The 16,280-nt window shown below is 40.7% G+C and overlaps 1 protein-coding gene across 12 annotated transcripts in view; it reads left to right on the top strand.

The window, feature by feature from the left end:
• The window catches only part of LanB1 (laminin subunit beta-1), a 174,450-nt gene extending 164,074 nt beyond the window's left edge, over positions 1-10,376 (top strand). For all 12 annotated transcript variants that reach the window (XM_076177603.1, XM_076177600.1, XM_076177601.1 and 9 more), the window contains 11 exons: positions 1,126-1,222; positions 1,588-1,779; positions 2,637-2,817; positions 3,038-3,222; positions 3,646-3,881; positions 4,123-4,497; positions 5,156-5,300; positions 7,410-7,570; positions 7,778-7,975; positions 9,230-9,365; positions 9,526-10,376. In XM_076177603.1, coding sequence (XP_076033718.1) covers positions 1,126-1,222; positions 1,588-1,779; positions 2,637-2,817; positions 3,038-3,222; positions 3,646-3,881; positions 4,123-4,497; positions 5,156-5,300; positions 7,410-7,570; positions 7,778-7,975; positions 9,230-9,365; positions 9,526-9,674 — 2,055 coding nt within the window. In that variant the 3' untranslated portion in view covers positions 9,675-10,376. The remainder of the gene's footprint in view (positions 1-1,125; positions 1,223-1,587; positions 1,780-2,636; positions 2,818-3,037; positions 3,223-3,645; positions 3,882-4,122; positions 4,498-5,155; positions 5,301-7,409; positions 7,571-7,777; positions 7,976-9,229; positions 9,366-9,525) is intronic.
• The last annotated feature ends 5,904 nt before the right edge of the window (positions 10,377-16,280 follow it).

Genomic DNA, 16,280 nt, shown 5'->3' with positions numbered 1-16,280 from the left:
ATTATATATATTTTTTTATCGATTCATTTTGTACGACAAAGTAGTACAAAAGCCAAAACTAACCATGATTATAGAATGTTTTTGTCTTTTTTCGCTAATTGTTTTTATTTGATGTGATCCCTTAAATTACCTAAAAATGCATTGTTATGGTTTTAGCAGATTAATTTCAAGTGTGGAAATAATTTATTACTAATAATTTTGAGGATGGCTTTCATTGCAATGCTTGTTGCTAAGTATTCTAAATAGCATTGCAGCTGCCTGCTATTAAGTTTTGAAATGAAATGTAACATTTAAAAGTAGTGTTGGAGGGGACCAGAGAGAACAATTGAGGAAGAATTGTGTAGGTTTAGGAAAGGAAGAGGATGTGTGGATCAAATTTTTGTAAGGCCGATATGCAAGATGTTTTTAGCAGAAGGTAAAGATGTCTTTTGGGATTTGTATGGATCTGGAGAAAACCTATGACAGGGTTGACAGGAAGGCATTGTAGGATGTGTTGCTGATGGGGGAAAAGATGTTGAGGGCAGTTAAAATGTTTTAATGCGAGTAGTAGGACATGTGTTAGGGTAGGAAATAGAGAAAATGGTATTGCCACAATTGTTGTTCAGTGTGTACATGGATGGGATGGTATGGGAGGAAACGACACCGTCGTAATCGATTTCTTCTTGAATGTTCCATAGACTCTGGAATAGATGAAAGGGGAGGGTTGCTATGTAATGAAGTGGTGATGGTAAACCAAATTAATTTGTGGGGTCCTATTGTAAAAGTGCTTTGTCTCGCTACATTGTTAGTGGATAGGGAACACTGGTGGTCGCTCATCCACAAGGAGCTAAGAATAAAGGGAGAACATGTGTGGAATAGTTAAAGGGTGTGTGCATGCCTTGGCTGGCCACCTCCCATATAAGGGAGAAAGTGCTTTTTGGTATATATATGTACGTACTAAGATGACCTATCATCCAGGAGGAGCCAAGACAAGAGGGAGGGAGGGGTGGTGAATGGGAGTGGAGTATGTAGGGGATGCAATGGGTGGGAGTGGATTTTATGCATTTGTTTTTTGGCTACTTTCCTTGTAAGGGGGAAAAGGCTTTTGGTATATGTATGATTGTACTAAGACTTGGGTGATTACAGTTTGATGGACAGTGCCAGTGTAAACCAGGATTTGGAGGCCGCCGTTGCAACCAGTGCCAGGCGAACTTCTATGGAAACCCACGAGTAGAATGTTTACGTAAGACACGAGATCAGTTTTGTAATTTTCGAGTTACTGGTCATTGGATTCATGTTGACTCTCGGTGTAAATTTGTATCAGATCTTAATATTTGTGAATAATTATTATTATTTATATATATATATTTTTCACTGGCTGAGTGGGTTAGAGTGTCGCTACTTGAGGTGGAGGTTGAGGTGGCGGCAGTTTGAACTCTGCCACCAGTGAGTTGGACCAAGGATATGGTTCATTAAATTCCACACTACAAAGTCCTCTGTAAGGGGCATCATCCTAGCCTCTGACAGGGGGAGTTTGTGATGTTAAACCATACCATATATATATATATATATATATATACATAATTTTTTTTTTCCTTTTGTTCTCAGCATGTGACTGTAACCGTGACGGTGCAGAGACTCTTCAGTGTGACCACGAAACTGGAAAGTGTCAGTGTCGTTTAGGAATTGGTGGTCACAAGTGTGACGTTTGTGATCGTGGCTTCACCGGAAGAGCACCATACTGTAGTCCATGTGGAGAATGTTTCGAGAACTGGGACTTCATCCTCGAGGAACTCAAAGGTAAACTTAAGTTAAAAACAATATTTAGTGCGAGATTTTATTTTGGGTATATATTTTTGTTTTTACCGAGTTGTAATATACAGGAAGGGAGTTATGCTCGTGGTGACCCGTCTTTGTATCTTTCAGCATCAAGTTTTTTTCTTAAAATCTTGAATAGTGTTTGAATGGATGAAGGAGGATGATGTTCACTATATGTTGCAGAATGAACTAAGACTGTCATTGATGCTGCCAGTCAGATTAGGTGCTTAAAATTAAAAACCATATTTAGTGTGAGATTTCATTTTGGGTATATATTTCTGTATAATGTTCACGATATGTTGCACAATGAACAAAGGTTCGTATTGATGTTGCCAGTCAGATTAGGTGCTCAGAATTAAAAACAATATTTAGTGTGAGGTTTTTGTATTATGTTTACTGTATGTTACAGAATGAATCCAGGTTCTCATTGATGCTGTGAGTCAGATTAGGTGCTTGAAATAAAAAACAATAGTGTGAGATTTTTGTATTATATTTTTTATTATTTTGTTATTATTATTTCTATTATTTTGTATTAGGTGTTTGTTAGTATTTAGGGATGAAATGGGTGGGAGTGTTTTTATGCCTTTCCCTTTTTGGCTACCTTCCTTGGAAGGGGGAAAAAGCCTTGGTATATGTATGTATGTATGTAGGTGTTTGTATTATGTTCACTATATTACAGAACTAACAGAGGTTCTCATTGATGCTGAGAGTCAGATTAGGTGCTTGAAATTAAAAACAATATTTAGTGTGAGGTTTATGTACTATGGTTTTTATTATTTTGTTATTATTATATCTATTATTTTGTATTAGGTTTTTGTATAATGTTCACCACATTACAGAACGAACCAAGGCTCTCATTGATGCTGCGAGTCAGATCAAGCAAAGTGGAGCAACAGGAGCTTACAGTCACGAGTTTGAGTCCATGGAGGAGCACATAGAAGATGTTCGTGAGATCCTCTTGACAGCAAATCTAACATCTCAGAATCTTGGAACCTTAGAGGATCTCATTGACCAATTAACGTAAGTTGAGTCGTAGTGATAATCCAGTATGAGTGAAAAACAGTTGTGAAATTGAAAATAGAATGTAACCATTTCCTGTTGAATAATAAAAGCTGCTTTTATTTCTAACGCAAGTTAGCACGTAGTGATAATCCAGTATATGTGTAAAACAGTTGTGAAATTGAAAATAGAATGCAATCATTTCCTGTTGAATCACAAAAACTGCTTTTATATCTTTCAGAGAAAGTCTTTCTCTCAGCGCAAATGAACTTCAGGGTTTGGAGCTAAGTGTGGACAACACCACACAGCGCATTTCACTCGCTAATACCGCTCTCGTAGATCTAAGATTGCAAGCTGAGGAACTAAGAAACAAAGCAGGAGATTTGAAAGAAAAAGCCACAAAGCTTCAAGAGGCAAATGTAGAAGGTATATATACACATATATAGCGAGGTATTCTCAGTTATAACGGATCTTCGGAGACAACAACAGACCCCTGTCCCCATATCATCCGTTATATCGAGGGTATACTGTAGATAGATTGATAGTGTAATGCTGCATCGCTTCTGACCTGAGGCAATAGGTTTGGGTGCAGGCATGTCCCTTTATTGAAAAAGAGCAAAGATAAAAAGGGAAACAAATTGATTGATAATATGATTATGAGGTTTGGGGTCGCAGTTAGGCATTTGATAATAGTGGATCGTCCATGTAGTGTTATCAGGCTTTTATCCAAGAAGAGCATGTCACAATAAAAGTGTGATTCTTGCTCAAGTTTGATATAGGACTTGGAGTTTTTGGTGTATGGTTTATGTATTTTGTTTAAGTTTTACCTTAATCAGAATTTGTTGACAGGTGCGCTAAATTTAACTCGCATTGCGGAGCAGCGGTCACGTGAAGCCAACAGACAAGTAGATCTAACTCAAATAATTGTGGGAGAATCAGAAAGGAACCGCAAGAGAACAGAACTCCTGTTGTTGCATGCCTCTGATCGATTTAACCGGACGCAGCAGGAAAACGAAGATATACTCTCTGATCTTGGTCTTAAGCTTGATGAGATGGAGGATTCGATGCCAGATTTGAACGAACAGGCAAGTCATAACTTTCACGAAATATTTTTATCTATATGTTCCTGTAATAGTTTTTGTAATGTCCAAATAAATTTGTTGGCCCTTCTCAGCTTTCCCCATTTACTTTCTACGCATACCACGTATTGTACGTACACATCAAAGCATCATACTATCGGCTAGAATTGACCAAAATCTTAAGATGCTGTTCTTTTTATTCTTCATAACCTTGGATTTCTATCGCTATGTTTCGTTCCTGCCGCAGGTATGCGATCGGCGTGGCAATCCCTGTGATGCTTTCTGTGGTGGTGCTGGATGTAATGGGAAATGTGGTGGCCTCTCTTGTAATGACGGCTTAGTTAATACAGCAAAGGGAGCACTGCAGTTCACTGAAGATGCAGAAAACATCCTCAAGAAGAAGGAGGCCTCGGCGGACGAGCTTCTTCGAGGAGTATCCAGTGCCAAAAGGCAGTCGGACATCGCTTTTGACTTGGCCAAGATGGCATTCGACGTAGCGTTTGATGCACGCAACAAGTCTGCAGGCTACAAGGAAGCCATTCAGATGCTTCTGAATGAAATAGACGAATATTACAAAACAGCTGGAGCAAAGCCTGATGAAATCCGAATTCTTGCGGAAGAGGTGAGGCAATTTTTACTGAGGAAGGCTTTAATTTGCGAAAGAGAACCGCTGGATCACATGAAGAATCATCACTCTAGACTTCGATAGGTTGGCGATACTTCATGTGAGCTATCCTAGGGTGACAATTATTCATGCGGGTCATCCTAGAGTGACAATTCTTCATGTGGGTCATTCTAGGGTGACAATTCTTTGTGTGGGCTATCCTAGGGTGACAATTGTTCATGTGGGCTATCCCAGTGTGACATTTTACCTTCGGGCTATCCTAGGGTGACAATTCTTCACGTGGGCTATCCCAGGGTGACAATTTTTCAAGAGGGCTATCCTAGGGTGACAAGTCTTCATGCGGGCTATCCTGGGTTTACGATTCTTCATGTGAGCTATCTTAGGGTGACAATTCTTCATGTGGTCCATCCTGGGTTTATGATTCTTCATTTATATAAATTGGTGACAATAATCATAACCTTCATTCAGCCTAATATAATGTAATTTAATCTAACCTAATCTTTAATCCACTGTTGATATTGGGCATACTGGGGTGACAGTTCTTCAGGTGGGATCTCATGGGGTGACGATTCTTCATGTAGGCGTTCTGGGGTGACAATTCTTCAGGTGACCCGAACAGTTCTTGCATTTAGTAACATGCCCTTAAATCTTAAAGGTACTGAAACTGGACATCTCTCTACGGCCGGAGCAAATTACTGCGTTAGCGGAAGAGATCGCTTCAACGATAGATTCTTTAACCAACATTGATGCCATTATTGACGCCACAAGGAATGACCTGGACTTTGCTAATGGATTAAAAGGTATTTGTTTGTTCTGAACTATCTTAACCCCTTCCATACGGTGCCACACACGTAGGCGTCATGGACTTAGATCTCAGTGGCAGCAGCCAATGCCAGCCGTACGACGTGTCGTAATAATACTCGCATCATAAAATATAGTCACCGCTTATATCGATCGTTCTCTCTTTCACCCGCGAATTTTGAATACCACAGAGAATGGGATTCAGGGCACATTTGAGAGAATGTAAAAACACAGGGGCGACTACAATAAATATAATCAAGACGCCGATATGGCAGCCTCGCGAATACACTCGCTCCCCATGACGCCTACGTGTGCGGCACCGTATGGAAGGGGTTAACCTCTTAGGGTGAACCAGCTTTGGATGAAGGGTCTCTGCTACGGAAGTGCTGTGTCTCAATGCGTTGCTTTTGACCCGAGCTGTGGGGAGGGCTATCAGGTGACTCTTTTATTTTATATAATTTGTTTTAATTTATTTTATATTATTTGTTTTTGTTTTGTTATCATTTGTCTGTTTGATTCTCATTAATTATTAGTTATATGTCAATTTATTATTATTTACTATTTATCTGTTTGTTTATTATTTAACTATACCTATGCATTTATTTATGTATTTTATTTGTTATTTACATTATTATAGTTTTTATTTATTCATTTATTATTATTTTGATTTTTTTTTTCGCATCCAACCTAGATATGGACCAAAAGGTCTCCTGTCAGTATGCTACACCTTTGTAATCCTTCATCATCTGAGCAGAGGAGATGGGCAGTTGATGGGTTTTGTGTATTTACCTAGTTGTATTTTGCAGGGTGGAGAGCTATGCTCGTAATGACCTGCAGTTGTATCTTTCTGCATCCAGTTCTTTCTTAAAATCATGTATAGTTTTAGCACTCACTGTTTCCTCTTTCAGTTTGTTCCATGTATCTATTACTCTGTGTGGAAAGCTGTTCTTTTTCAGATCTCTTCTGTAACTGTCCTTCTTAAGTTTCTTCTCGTGTCCTCTTGTATTTCTTCTGTCCCATTTAAGTAGATCATCCCTATCAAGGATTTCCATCCCTTTCATAATTCTGTAGATGGTTATCAAATCACCTCTTTCTCTTCTTTGCTTCAGAGTTAATAAGTTTAGTTTGTCCAATCTTTGTTTATATGTCAACTTGCAAAGTGTTGGTGCCACCTTTGTCATTGCTCTTTGAATTTTTTTGTAAGCGTGTGCAGAGCTGGGCATGTTCCTCGGTGCATTCCACTTGTGTTATCCTCGGCAATTTACATTTATTATTTCGAACTATGTGTTCTTGTCATTATTTGCACTTCATGTACATTGATTTATTGCCAAATAAAGTCTATCTATCTATCTATCTATCTATCCGCTTAAGTTTGGCCATGGTTAGCATTTCACTCTGAGCCCTTTCCATTCTGTTAAAATACATTTTTTTTAATAAATTATTATTATACATATTTATTTTTATTCTTATCAATTTACTCTGAGCCCTTTCCATTCTGTTCAAATATTTTTTTTTATAAATCATTATACATCTGTTCATTTCTATCCTTATCAATTTACTCTGATCCCTTTCCATTCTGTTCAAATGCATTTTTTTAAATTGTTATTATAAGTCTATATCATTATCTATTTACTCTGAGCCCTTTCCATTCTGTTAAATAGTTTTTTGTTTTTTTTTAATTATTATTATATGTCTGTTTATTTTTATCATTATCTATTTACTTTGTTTATTTTTTATTCCTTTATGTATTTATTAATTATTTGCATCTGACCTAGGTATGGACCAAAAGGTCTCTTTTCAGTATGCTCCTCATTTGTAATCTTTTTAAGTCCTAACTTTCCAAAGTCCACCTTTCCTCTCTCCGTCACCTTGGTTCAGCACGCAGCCTTTCGACAATCCTCACATTGTACTTCACAGGCCTTTCCAGACGTAATTACCATTCTCTGAGGTGCATCTTTATTCCCATACTTAGTGAATTACGTACAGACAACATAAGTTGTCATTTCTGTGCTCCTTTCCGTAGTTGTGTGCTTGTCAGTTTTGAAGTCTCCAAACCTCGAACTAACAAGTCGTGATACACGCCTATAATTATTCTATGTTCATTTTAGAGAGGGCAGACCTCGCAAAGGCTGAGGCAGAAGGAACACTGAGCGTAGCTGAACGAGTATTGAAGGCGCTGGAGGAGGCGAAAGCCGCCCAAGAGGCCGTCGAAGTCGCCCTCAATACGGCAAATAATGATGTCCAGAAGGCGAGCACTCATCTAACTCAGGTAGGTGCTGCACACGAAAAGTGTCGTCACTTCAAGGACATGTTACGTCCATGTAGTTCCAAATGTACGTTTCTAGAAATATGGTATTAGTGGTTTAAGTGCAGATGTTTGGCCAGTTTGAACAACATAATTTAAGACTGCATAGAAACAATGCCCATCTTTATTTTTCTTGTCATTCATTTAAATCCATTTTTAAAAAAATCTCAGATCGCTAGCGAAACCAGCGTCGCTCAAACACGGGCAAGCGATTCCTTGAAGGACGTAGAAGACCTGGAAGAACGAGTTGCCAAAGTCAAATCTCAGTACACCATCAATCAACGTTACCTCATCGACGCCAACCAGGAAGTGTCGCAAGCATCACTCAAGGCAAAGAAGGCTGCCAATGATGCCGCCCAGCTTCAAGACGTAAGGAGAACTCGAAATATTGCTTAAATTTATTCTCGTCTACTGGTGTTCTTCTTGAGGTCGTGATGTTTTGAACTTTGTCTGTATTCTTACCCTTGTACCTGGGACCAAGGAAGGGTAATTCCCTTCAATGCGTTGTCCTGCAAGATGGACGGCGAACCTGTCTTCTGTGTGATGGTCAGAGCTGGGTGCATTACCGCTGGATGAGTAGTGCATTAGTGACGCAGTGACTCTAGCAGTAACACAAGTGTCCAGCTCTGGTTATTTTATGTTTTAGAACTGGAAGGTGCCAGGAGGGAGGAGGGTGGAGGGGAGTGGAATATGTAGGGAATGGAGTGGGTGGGAGTGATTTCTATGCCTTTTCCTTTTTAAAAGTCATTGGTATATGTATGTATGTAGAACTGGGAATATTAATGTTGTAGTTTAGGTATTATTGAGGGTATTCATAAGAAGTAAACACTTCTCCATTTCATCTTTTTTCCCAGCAAAATAAGTGTAAAGGAAATTAAAATCGGTAATGCACCCCAGATTTTTCAGTAACGCATTGATGGTAATGCACTACCTATCCGGCGGTATAGCATGCCCAGCTCTGGTGATGATTGTGTCCGAGGGTAGTTTGTCTCTGTGGCAAGGTCTATTCTGTGTTGGTATTATCTTAGCACCCGTTGGTGACCCGAATGCAGCCACGCAAGTCTGGTTCTTAGTAACCATGTAGTGAGCGCTGAAACTATCAGTTATTTTAAGAAACAGTTAGACAATTTTAGGGATGGGGATGACAGGTGGTAATGGACATGGAACTGACGGGTGTAGGCCTTATGGTCTGTCCGAGCAGTCCCGTCTCCCCAAGGAATGCCACAGCCGAAACTGGGTTTTCCCACAAATCCTTTTATAGAGTGTATGTTGTGTTGTTTGCATGCATGATTGTGTATAATGCAGTCTTCCATTATGTGTTGTATGGTATGGGGTGAAGTGTTACATCCTGGGCAGCTGGCCAGACTGCGGTGCGGTCACCACCCAGCACTTCTAAGCTATCAGAAGAGGCTGGATGACCGCATTGTGGACAGCTGCCCAGGATGTAACCCACCAGTGAGTTGAACCAAGGGCATGGTTCATTAAATACCATACAACAAAGTCCTCTGTAAGGGGCACCGTCCTAGCCTCCTAATAGGGGGAGTTTGTGATGTTAAATCAAATCATCATTAAACCATATCATGTTTAACGTGTCAGTACACTAACAAACTTTTATTTCCACAGAGTTACGATTCCTTGGTCGAGAAACTGACGATTAAGTCTGCAGAGACAGAAAAGGCTCGTAACAGGGCCGAAGAATTGAAGAAGCGTGCTACTAAGCTTGCTTCCGAGGTCAATACTAAACTAGATATTCTCAAAGGTAAAATTTCAAAATGATAACTGTAAATAATGACTATTTATTGTGCCATCTCTCATATATGTACTGTTATTATATAAAGGAAACATTCTTGTATAACAATTAGATGAGGTATTGACGATCGATATTTTCGTCACCAAATAATCTTCACTGTTACTTTCAGAACTTGAGGAAGCATTTTATAGAAACGAACAGAAAATTGAAACGTACGAGGATGACATAAGACGCATGGAGATTAGTATGGTCGAATACCACGAGTATATTCTGGAGAAGACGGAATTCTATGCCACATGCCAGTCGGGTAATCGCTGAAACCTCCATCTTTTGGGACCGTAGGGTTGTGGTCTGTGCTCATATCAATTATTCTAAGAAGATTACTGATCATCCATTTAATCTTCAACAGAAAAATTGAAAATCTCAACCATAAGTGACGTGCATGTAACATTGACAATTTTCATCCAACGTTAGGGTAAATTTCTAAAGTCTTAAAAAAAGTAAATACGTAAAAGTAAATCATTCGACATACATTTGCAATGGAATCTAGAGCTTTTAATTCGTGCCAACCTGACATAGGTGCTTTATATCGTTAAGGGTATTGACCTAAGTGTAAATACTAAATGTTGGATTATTTGCCTTGTATAGATCTATAACACTGCCATATACCAAAGTGCCAAGGATTGCTTTTAAATTGTTGAAGTTCTTCCCTCTGTGAGAGAGGGGTAACATTATACAATAAATCACTCTTTTATAAGGAGATACCACCTTTATTCTCTAGATACTCTGTCCAATGTTTTTCATTAGTTTACAGAATGGTATACTAGTCCATAGTGTAAATATAGTTTTTTTCTTCTCATAGTCACTTGTTCATTGTGTTTCTGACTTTAGAATGTAGCTAGTAGTGATAATGTAGGTGCTAGTTGTGTACAAATTGACTTTTTGAATAAATTTTTTTGCCAAAATCAGTGGTGAATGCAAGAATAGTAAATCATTTTTTTATTAAACAGAAACTCTCAATTCTCTTTTATTTGGTTACACCTTTGGAAACTCGCTGGCTGAGCGGGTTGGAGCGTCGTTACTTGCGGCAAAGGCCGAGGGGTTGGCGGTTCGAACGTTGCCACCGGCGAAGTTGAACCAAGGGCATGGTTCGATAAATCCCACACTACAAAGTCCTCTGTAAGGGGCACTGTCCTAGCCTCCCGATAGAGGGGAGTTTGTGATGTTAAAACTTATCGTTGTCACCTTTCTCTACGCAAAGACAATATGCGGGATGAGGAGGACGGGAGGATACACAAAAGGCAGCGACTGGTACGATGACGAGAGGAAGGCGACAGTGGTAGAATAGAAGCGAGAGTGTGAAAATTGGTTGCAAAGAGGAAATGGAGAAAGCATGTGGTAGGTGGGAGAGGAATGGGTGGGAGTGTGTACCTTGTCTGGCTACCCCCCCTCATAAGGGGGAAGAAAGAGTGCAAATGATAGGTACATACATATACCAAGGGCCCTTTTCCCCTTACAAGGGAGGTAGCCAATGGGATTGAATACAAGAGGAATGTCTGTTGAGCAAGGAAGAAAGAGTGCAAATGACAGGTACATACATATACCAAGGGCTCTTTCCCCCTTACAAGGGAGGTAGCCAAAGTCAAAGGCATAAATCCACTCCCACCCATTTCATCCCCACATACTCCACTCCCATCCACCACCTGTCCCTTCCTCCTTTCTTGGCTCCTCCTGGATGACAGGTCATTCCTGCATCTCGCTCACTGCCTTGGGTCAAATGAAATGATAGGTAAGAATGTAAAATGGTGATCCATGTAATTCATGTGTGGATAAGGAAGGGGAAGGGGGGGGGGATAAACCAGCTCCCACTGTCGGACTTGCTGTGAAGATACTGTGGGTTAACCCCTTTGGTAATTTTGAGGGTCATTTTGGCCAATTGTCCCGATTAGGTCACCACCTTAGCTACAGGTCGAGGGCCACCAGGGCTCTTGCGGATCGCACTTAGATACTGCTCAGGCTAAAAGTACGGGCGGCAACAGGCGGAAATGAGAGGGGAAAATTACACACAGACAAACAAATTTGGCTAGTCGCCACAACCTCGTCCTTGGGTCCAGGTTCCCCACGTCTACCTCGCTGTGGACGATTCTCTCCTTCTGGAGTAGGTTTGGGTCACCACCTCAGCTACAGGTCAAGGGCCACCAGGGCTCTTGCGGATCGCACTTAGATACTGCTCAGGCTAAAAGTACGGGCGCCAACAGGCGGAAATGAGAGGGGAAAATTACACAAAGACAAACAAATTTGGCTGGTCGCCACAACCTCGCCCTTGGGTCCAGGTTGCCCACGTCTACCTCGCTGTGCCCTGTGGACGACTCTCTCCCTCTGGAGTAAGTTTGGGCCAAATCGGAGACATGACGGTTTATGGCCAAATCCGTGGGTTAACCCCTTTGGTAATTTTGAGGGTCATTTTGGCCACTTGTCCCGATTGGGTCACCACCTCAGCTACAGGTCGAGGGCCACCAGGGCTCTTGCGGATCGGACTTAGATACTGCTCAGGCTAAAAGTACAAGAGGAATGTCTGTTGAGCAAGGAAGAAAGAGTGCAAATGACAGGCTCTTTCCCCCTTACAATGGAGGTAGCCAAAGTTAAAGACATAAATCCACTCCCACCCATTTCATCCCCACATACTCCACTCCCATCCACCACCTGTCCCTTCCTCCTTTCTTGGCTCCTCCTGGATGACAGGTCGTCCCTGTATCTTGCCCACTGCCTTGGGTCAAATGAAATAATAGGTAAGAATGTAAAATGGTGATCCATGTATTTCATGTGTTGATAAGGAAGGGGAAGGTGGGGGGATAAACCAGCTCCCACTGTCGGACTTTCTGTGAAGATACTGTTTAACATACAGTAAACCCTCGATATAACGGACAGTATGGGGACGGGTCTGTCGTTATATCCGAAGACCCGTTATAACCGAGGATCCCTTGCTATAACGGATGAAAATCTGTTATAGCGAGGGTTTGTCAGGTTGGATTTTTTTTTTGTCCATTATATGCGATATATCTAGATCCGTTATATCGAGGGTTTACATATATACATATACCAAGGCTTTTTTCCCCCTTACCATGGAGGTAGCCAAAAAGGACAAGGCATAAAATCATTCCCACCCATTCCATCCCCCGAAAACACTCCACACCCCTCCACCCTCCCTCCCATCTTAGCACCTCCTAGATGACGGGTCATCCCTGCACCCTGTCCACTGCCCTGGGTCAGAAGCAGTGTCAGGACACAACACATCCACAGCAAGGCCGCTTCATTATATCGGCGACCCCCCCTCTCTGTCCCCCCATATAAAGGAGAGGACGGGGAGAAATCCCTTCGGGCTGCGTCAAAACTTTTGCTCACACACACACTACCTCACCCCCCATTCCCCCGTCCAATCCACCTCATGCATCACAACATTTTCCATATACAACCATTCTCCATTCACCCGTCTTCTGTCCTCTCCCGTCCTTCCTCAACAGACATTCCCCTCTTCCCCAAAGCCCCCTTCACCCCATCCATCCACCTCATCCTAGGACGTCCCCTCATGTTCACTCCCTCCACATCTGCCTTCCATACCTCCTTTACTAGTCTTTCTTCACTCATTCTTTCCATGTGTCCAAACCATCCTAATACTCTTTCATCAACCCTATCTCCCAGCTCCCTTTCCACCCCTGTTCTCCTCCTCACCTCCTCATTTCTCACTATATCCAGCCTAGTAACCCCCATCATACTTCTCAGACACCTCATCTCAAACACATTCAAGTTCCTTCTCTCTTCCTCTCTTATGTTCCATGTTTCTGCTCCATACAGTGCTGTTGACATAATCACTCCTTCATACATTCTCCTCTTAGCATCCATTCCCAAATTTCTATTCCTCATTACACTTTTTAATCTCTCAATCTACATTCTACCTCCACCTTCACTCCACCCTTTCCTGCCACATTTGCACCCAAATATCTAAAACTATCCACTTCCTCCAGTTGCTCTCCCTTAACCCCTTCCATACGGTGCCGCATACGTAGGCGGCATGAGGAGTAACTGGATACGCGAGGCTGCCATATCGGCGTCTTGATTATATTTATTGTAGTTGCCCCTGCGTAATGACATACTCTCTAAACCAGTGGTTCCCAAACTTTTTTCTGTCATTTCCCCCTGCACCCAGGTCAACTATCCAGATTTCCCCCTTCATGTGTAGCAGGGAAAGAGTAGTTAAAATACACTGTGACTATTTACTAATTTATTTTTCAAATGTACAAATATACTGATAAACAGGCATTCTCTCTCTCTCTCTCTCTCTCTCTCTCTCTCTCTCTCTCTCTCTCTCTCTCAGACATGAGAAAATCCATCAGAGTTTTTTTTTAGTTAGTAGGTAGTGTAATTATTTCCCCCTGGTAGCTTCAAATTTCCCCCAGTTTGGGAACCACTGCTCTAAACTGTCTTCATCACATTTTCTATGGTTATCAATATTCACGGGTGAAAGAGAGAACGATCGATATAAGCGGTGACTATACTTTATGATGCGAGTATTATTACGACACATCGTACGTCTGGCAGGTAATGCTGCCCGTGAAATTTTGGTCTGTACTGAAGAGGTCACCTCAACCAACAAAGTTAGGAAAGGAGTTGGAGATTTAGTTATAGAGATATCTTTATAATATTTTCATGTTTGAGTATTTTTTTTAGAACAAGACAAAGTTTATGTAAATTTTGTCCAAGTAGTAGATGAACAAAAGGATGGCCCTAAGGTGGGTAACCAAGCAAGATTGCATTTTAGCTACATTGGTTTTAAGTAATATAGTGTTTGATGCAATAATTTAAAGTACAATTACTAATGAATGGGGAAGATTGGAATGGTAGGTTCTAAGGAGAAAGCAGAAGGAAGGAAAGATACTTGCTCTAAGATTTAACTAGTGGAGAATTTGGTAAATGGTTTGGTTACAAGTTTAGACTTGAAATATGTATTAGGATGGTTGATTTATGAAAATACAGCCTTCAGCAAATGTTATGGATCTGTGCTCTGTGCAAGTTAAATAACCTAAGATGGTAGATGATCTGCAGGAGGCAGTGAATAGTTGAATTTGCCCCATATTAAATTGACTGAGCTTTCTAGTACGAGTACTGATGAGAATCACAATACAAAGGTATTGAAAGACATTCCCATTATTGATACAAGGATTTCACAGATTGGCAACCTTGTGGTTGATTTTCCAAATGAGAAGTATACTGGTAGTGACATGTTTATATGCTTATGCATGCCTAAACATGTGTAGTGAAGTAATAAGATCAAATTGATAACTGATTAAACTGTAATAAGATACTGGTTCTATTCTAGTAGCACACTAATAAGTTTTTTTCATTAGTATCTTTTTTATTTTTTATTTTTTTTGAAAGATTATTTTTTTGTATGGAATTTCTTTTCAATATAATATTACCAATTATATATGATAATGATGCCATTTTATTCTAAAAATAGGTTAGGTTAAATATCTGCACTTGTGTGTTTCTGAAATTTTACAGCACATCCCTAGAAGAGCCACTTTTTTACATGGCAACCCCTCCCCTCCCTCCCTGTCCCCTCATGCAGAAAATAGAGAAAACAGGGCGAAATCCCTTAGGTTGCATAAAAAAAATCATTCATACACAACCATCCTCCACTCACCCATATACCTGCCTCCATCCTCCCTTGCTCAACAGCCATTCCTATCTTGCTCAAAGACCCTTTCATCCCATCCATTGATCTCATCCTTGGATGGGGTGAAAGGGTCATGAATGAAAAGATGATGAAATTAAAGATGATGTGATTTTAGGTATTTGTGGTAGCAACAAAATAAATAATTTTCGACACATAAATACATCAAGTGTATTTGAAGAGAGAAGTGTCACTTAATATATGCCAAATATTGTTAGTGTTTTCTAACAAACTAAAATCTAAAGTAGAGTCTAATTTATAAGTACTGTTAACAACAGAACTCCTGTAGACATGACCACAACCAATACATTCATCAATCAATCAATCTGTTGCTCCAGGTCTCTTGCAGGAGACACACAGCTCCTAGGTATCTGGCTTGGGTCACCAGGAAGGCCCATAATTCACTCAGGGAAGAAATATTGTGTTGTTGTTTAGGAATTGTTATTGTGGGGTGAGGTGCTCTGTGTCTTTTGTGTGGTGGATGCACATAGGACAATGGAAATAAGCTTACATGCTTTTTTGTGTTATCCTCTGCATTTGTAATTGTTACTTCGAACTATGTGTTCTTTTCATTATCTGCATTTCATGTATATTGATTCATTGCCAAATAAACTTTATTAATTATTACTATCATCATCAATTATCATTATCATTATCATTAATTATCATTATCATTAATTATCATTATCATCGTTATCTTTATCATCTTTATCTTTATCATGGAGGTAGCCAAAAAGGACAAGGCATAAAATCATTCCCACCCATTCCATCCCCCGAAAACACTCCACACCCCTCCACCCTCCCTCCCATCTTAGCACCTCCTAGATGACGGGTCATCCCTGCACCCTGTCCACTGCCCTGGGTCAGAAGCAGTGTCAGGACACAACACATCCACAGCAAGGCCGCTTCATTATATCGGCGACCCCCCCTCTCTGTCCCCCCATATAAAGGAGAGGACGGGGAGAAATCCCTTCGGGCTGCGTCAAAATTTTTGCTCACACACACTACCTCACCCCCCATTCCCCCGTCCAATCCACCTCATGCATCACAACATTTTCCATATACAACCATTCTCCATTCACCCGTCTTCTGTCCTCTCCCGTCCTTCCTCAACAGACATTCCCCTCTTCCCCAAAGCCCCCTTCACCCCATCCATCCACCTCATCCTAGGACGTCCCCTCATGTTCACTCCC

Source organism: Oratosquilla oratoria, chromosome 40, assembly GCF_046742065.1.
Source record: "Oratosquilla oratoria isolate Oo_2021 chromosome 40, ASM4674206v1, whole genome shotgun sequence".
Taxonomy (NCBI): domain Eukaryota; kingdom Metazoa; phylum Arthropoda; class Malacostraca; order Stomatopoda; family Squillidae; genus Oratosquilla; species Oratosquilla oratoria.
The sequence above is the reverse complement of the archived record's forward strand: the minus strand, read 5'-3'. Positions and strand labels throughout refer to the sequence as shown.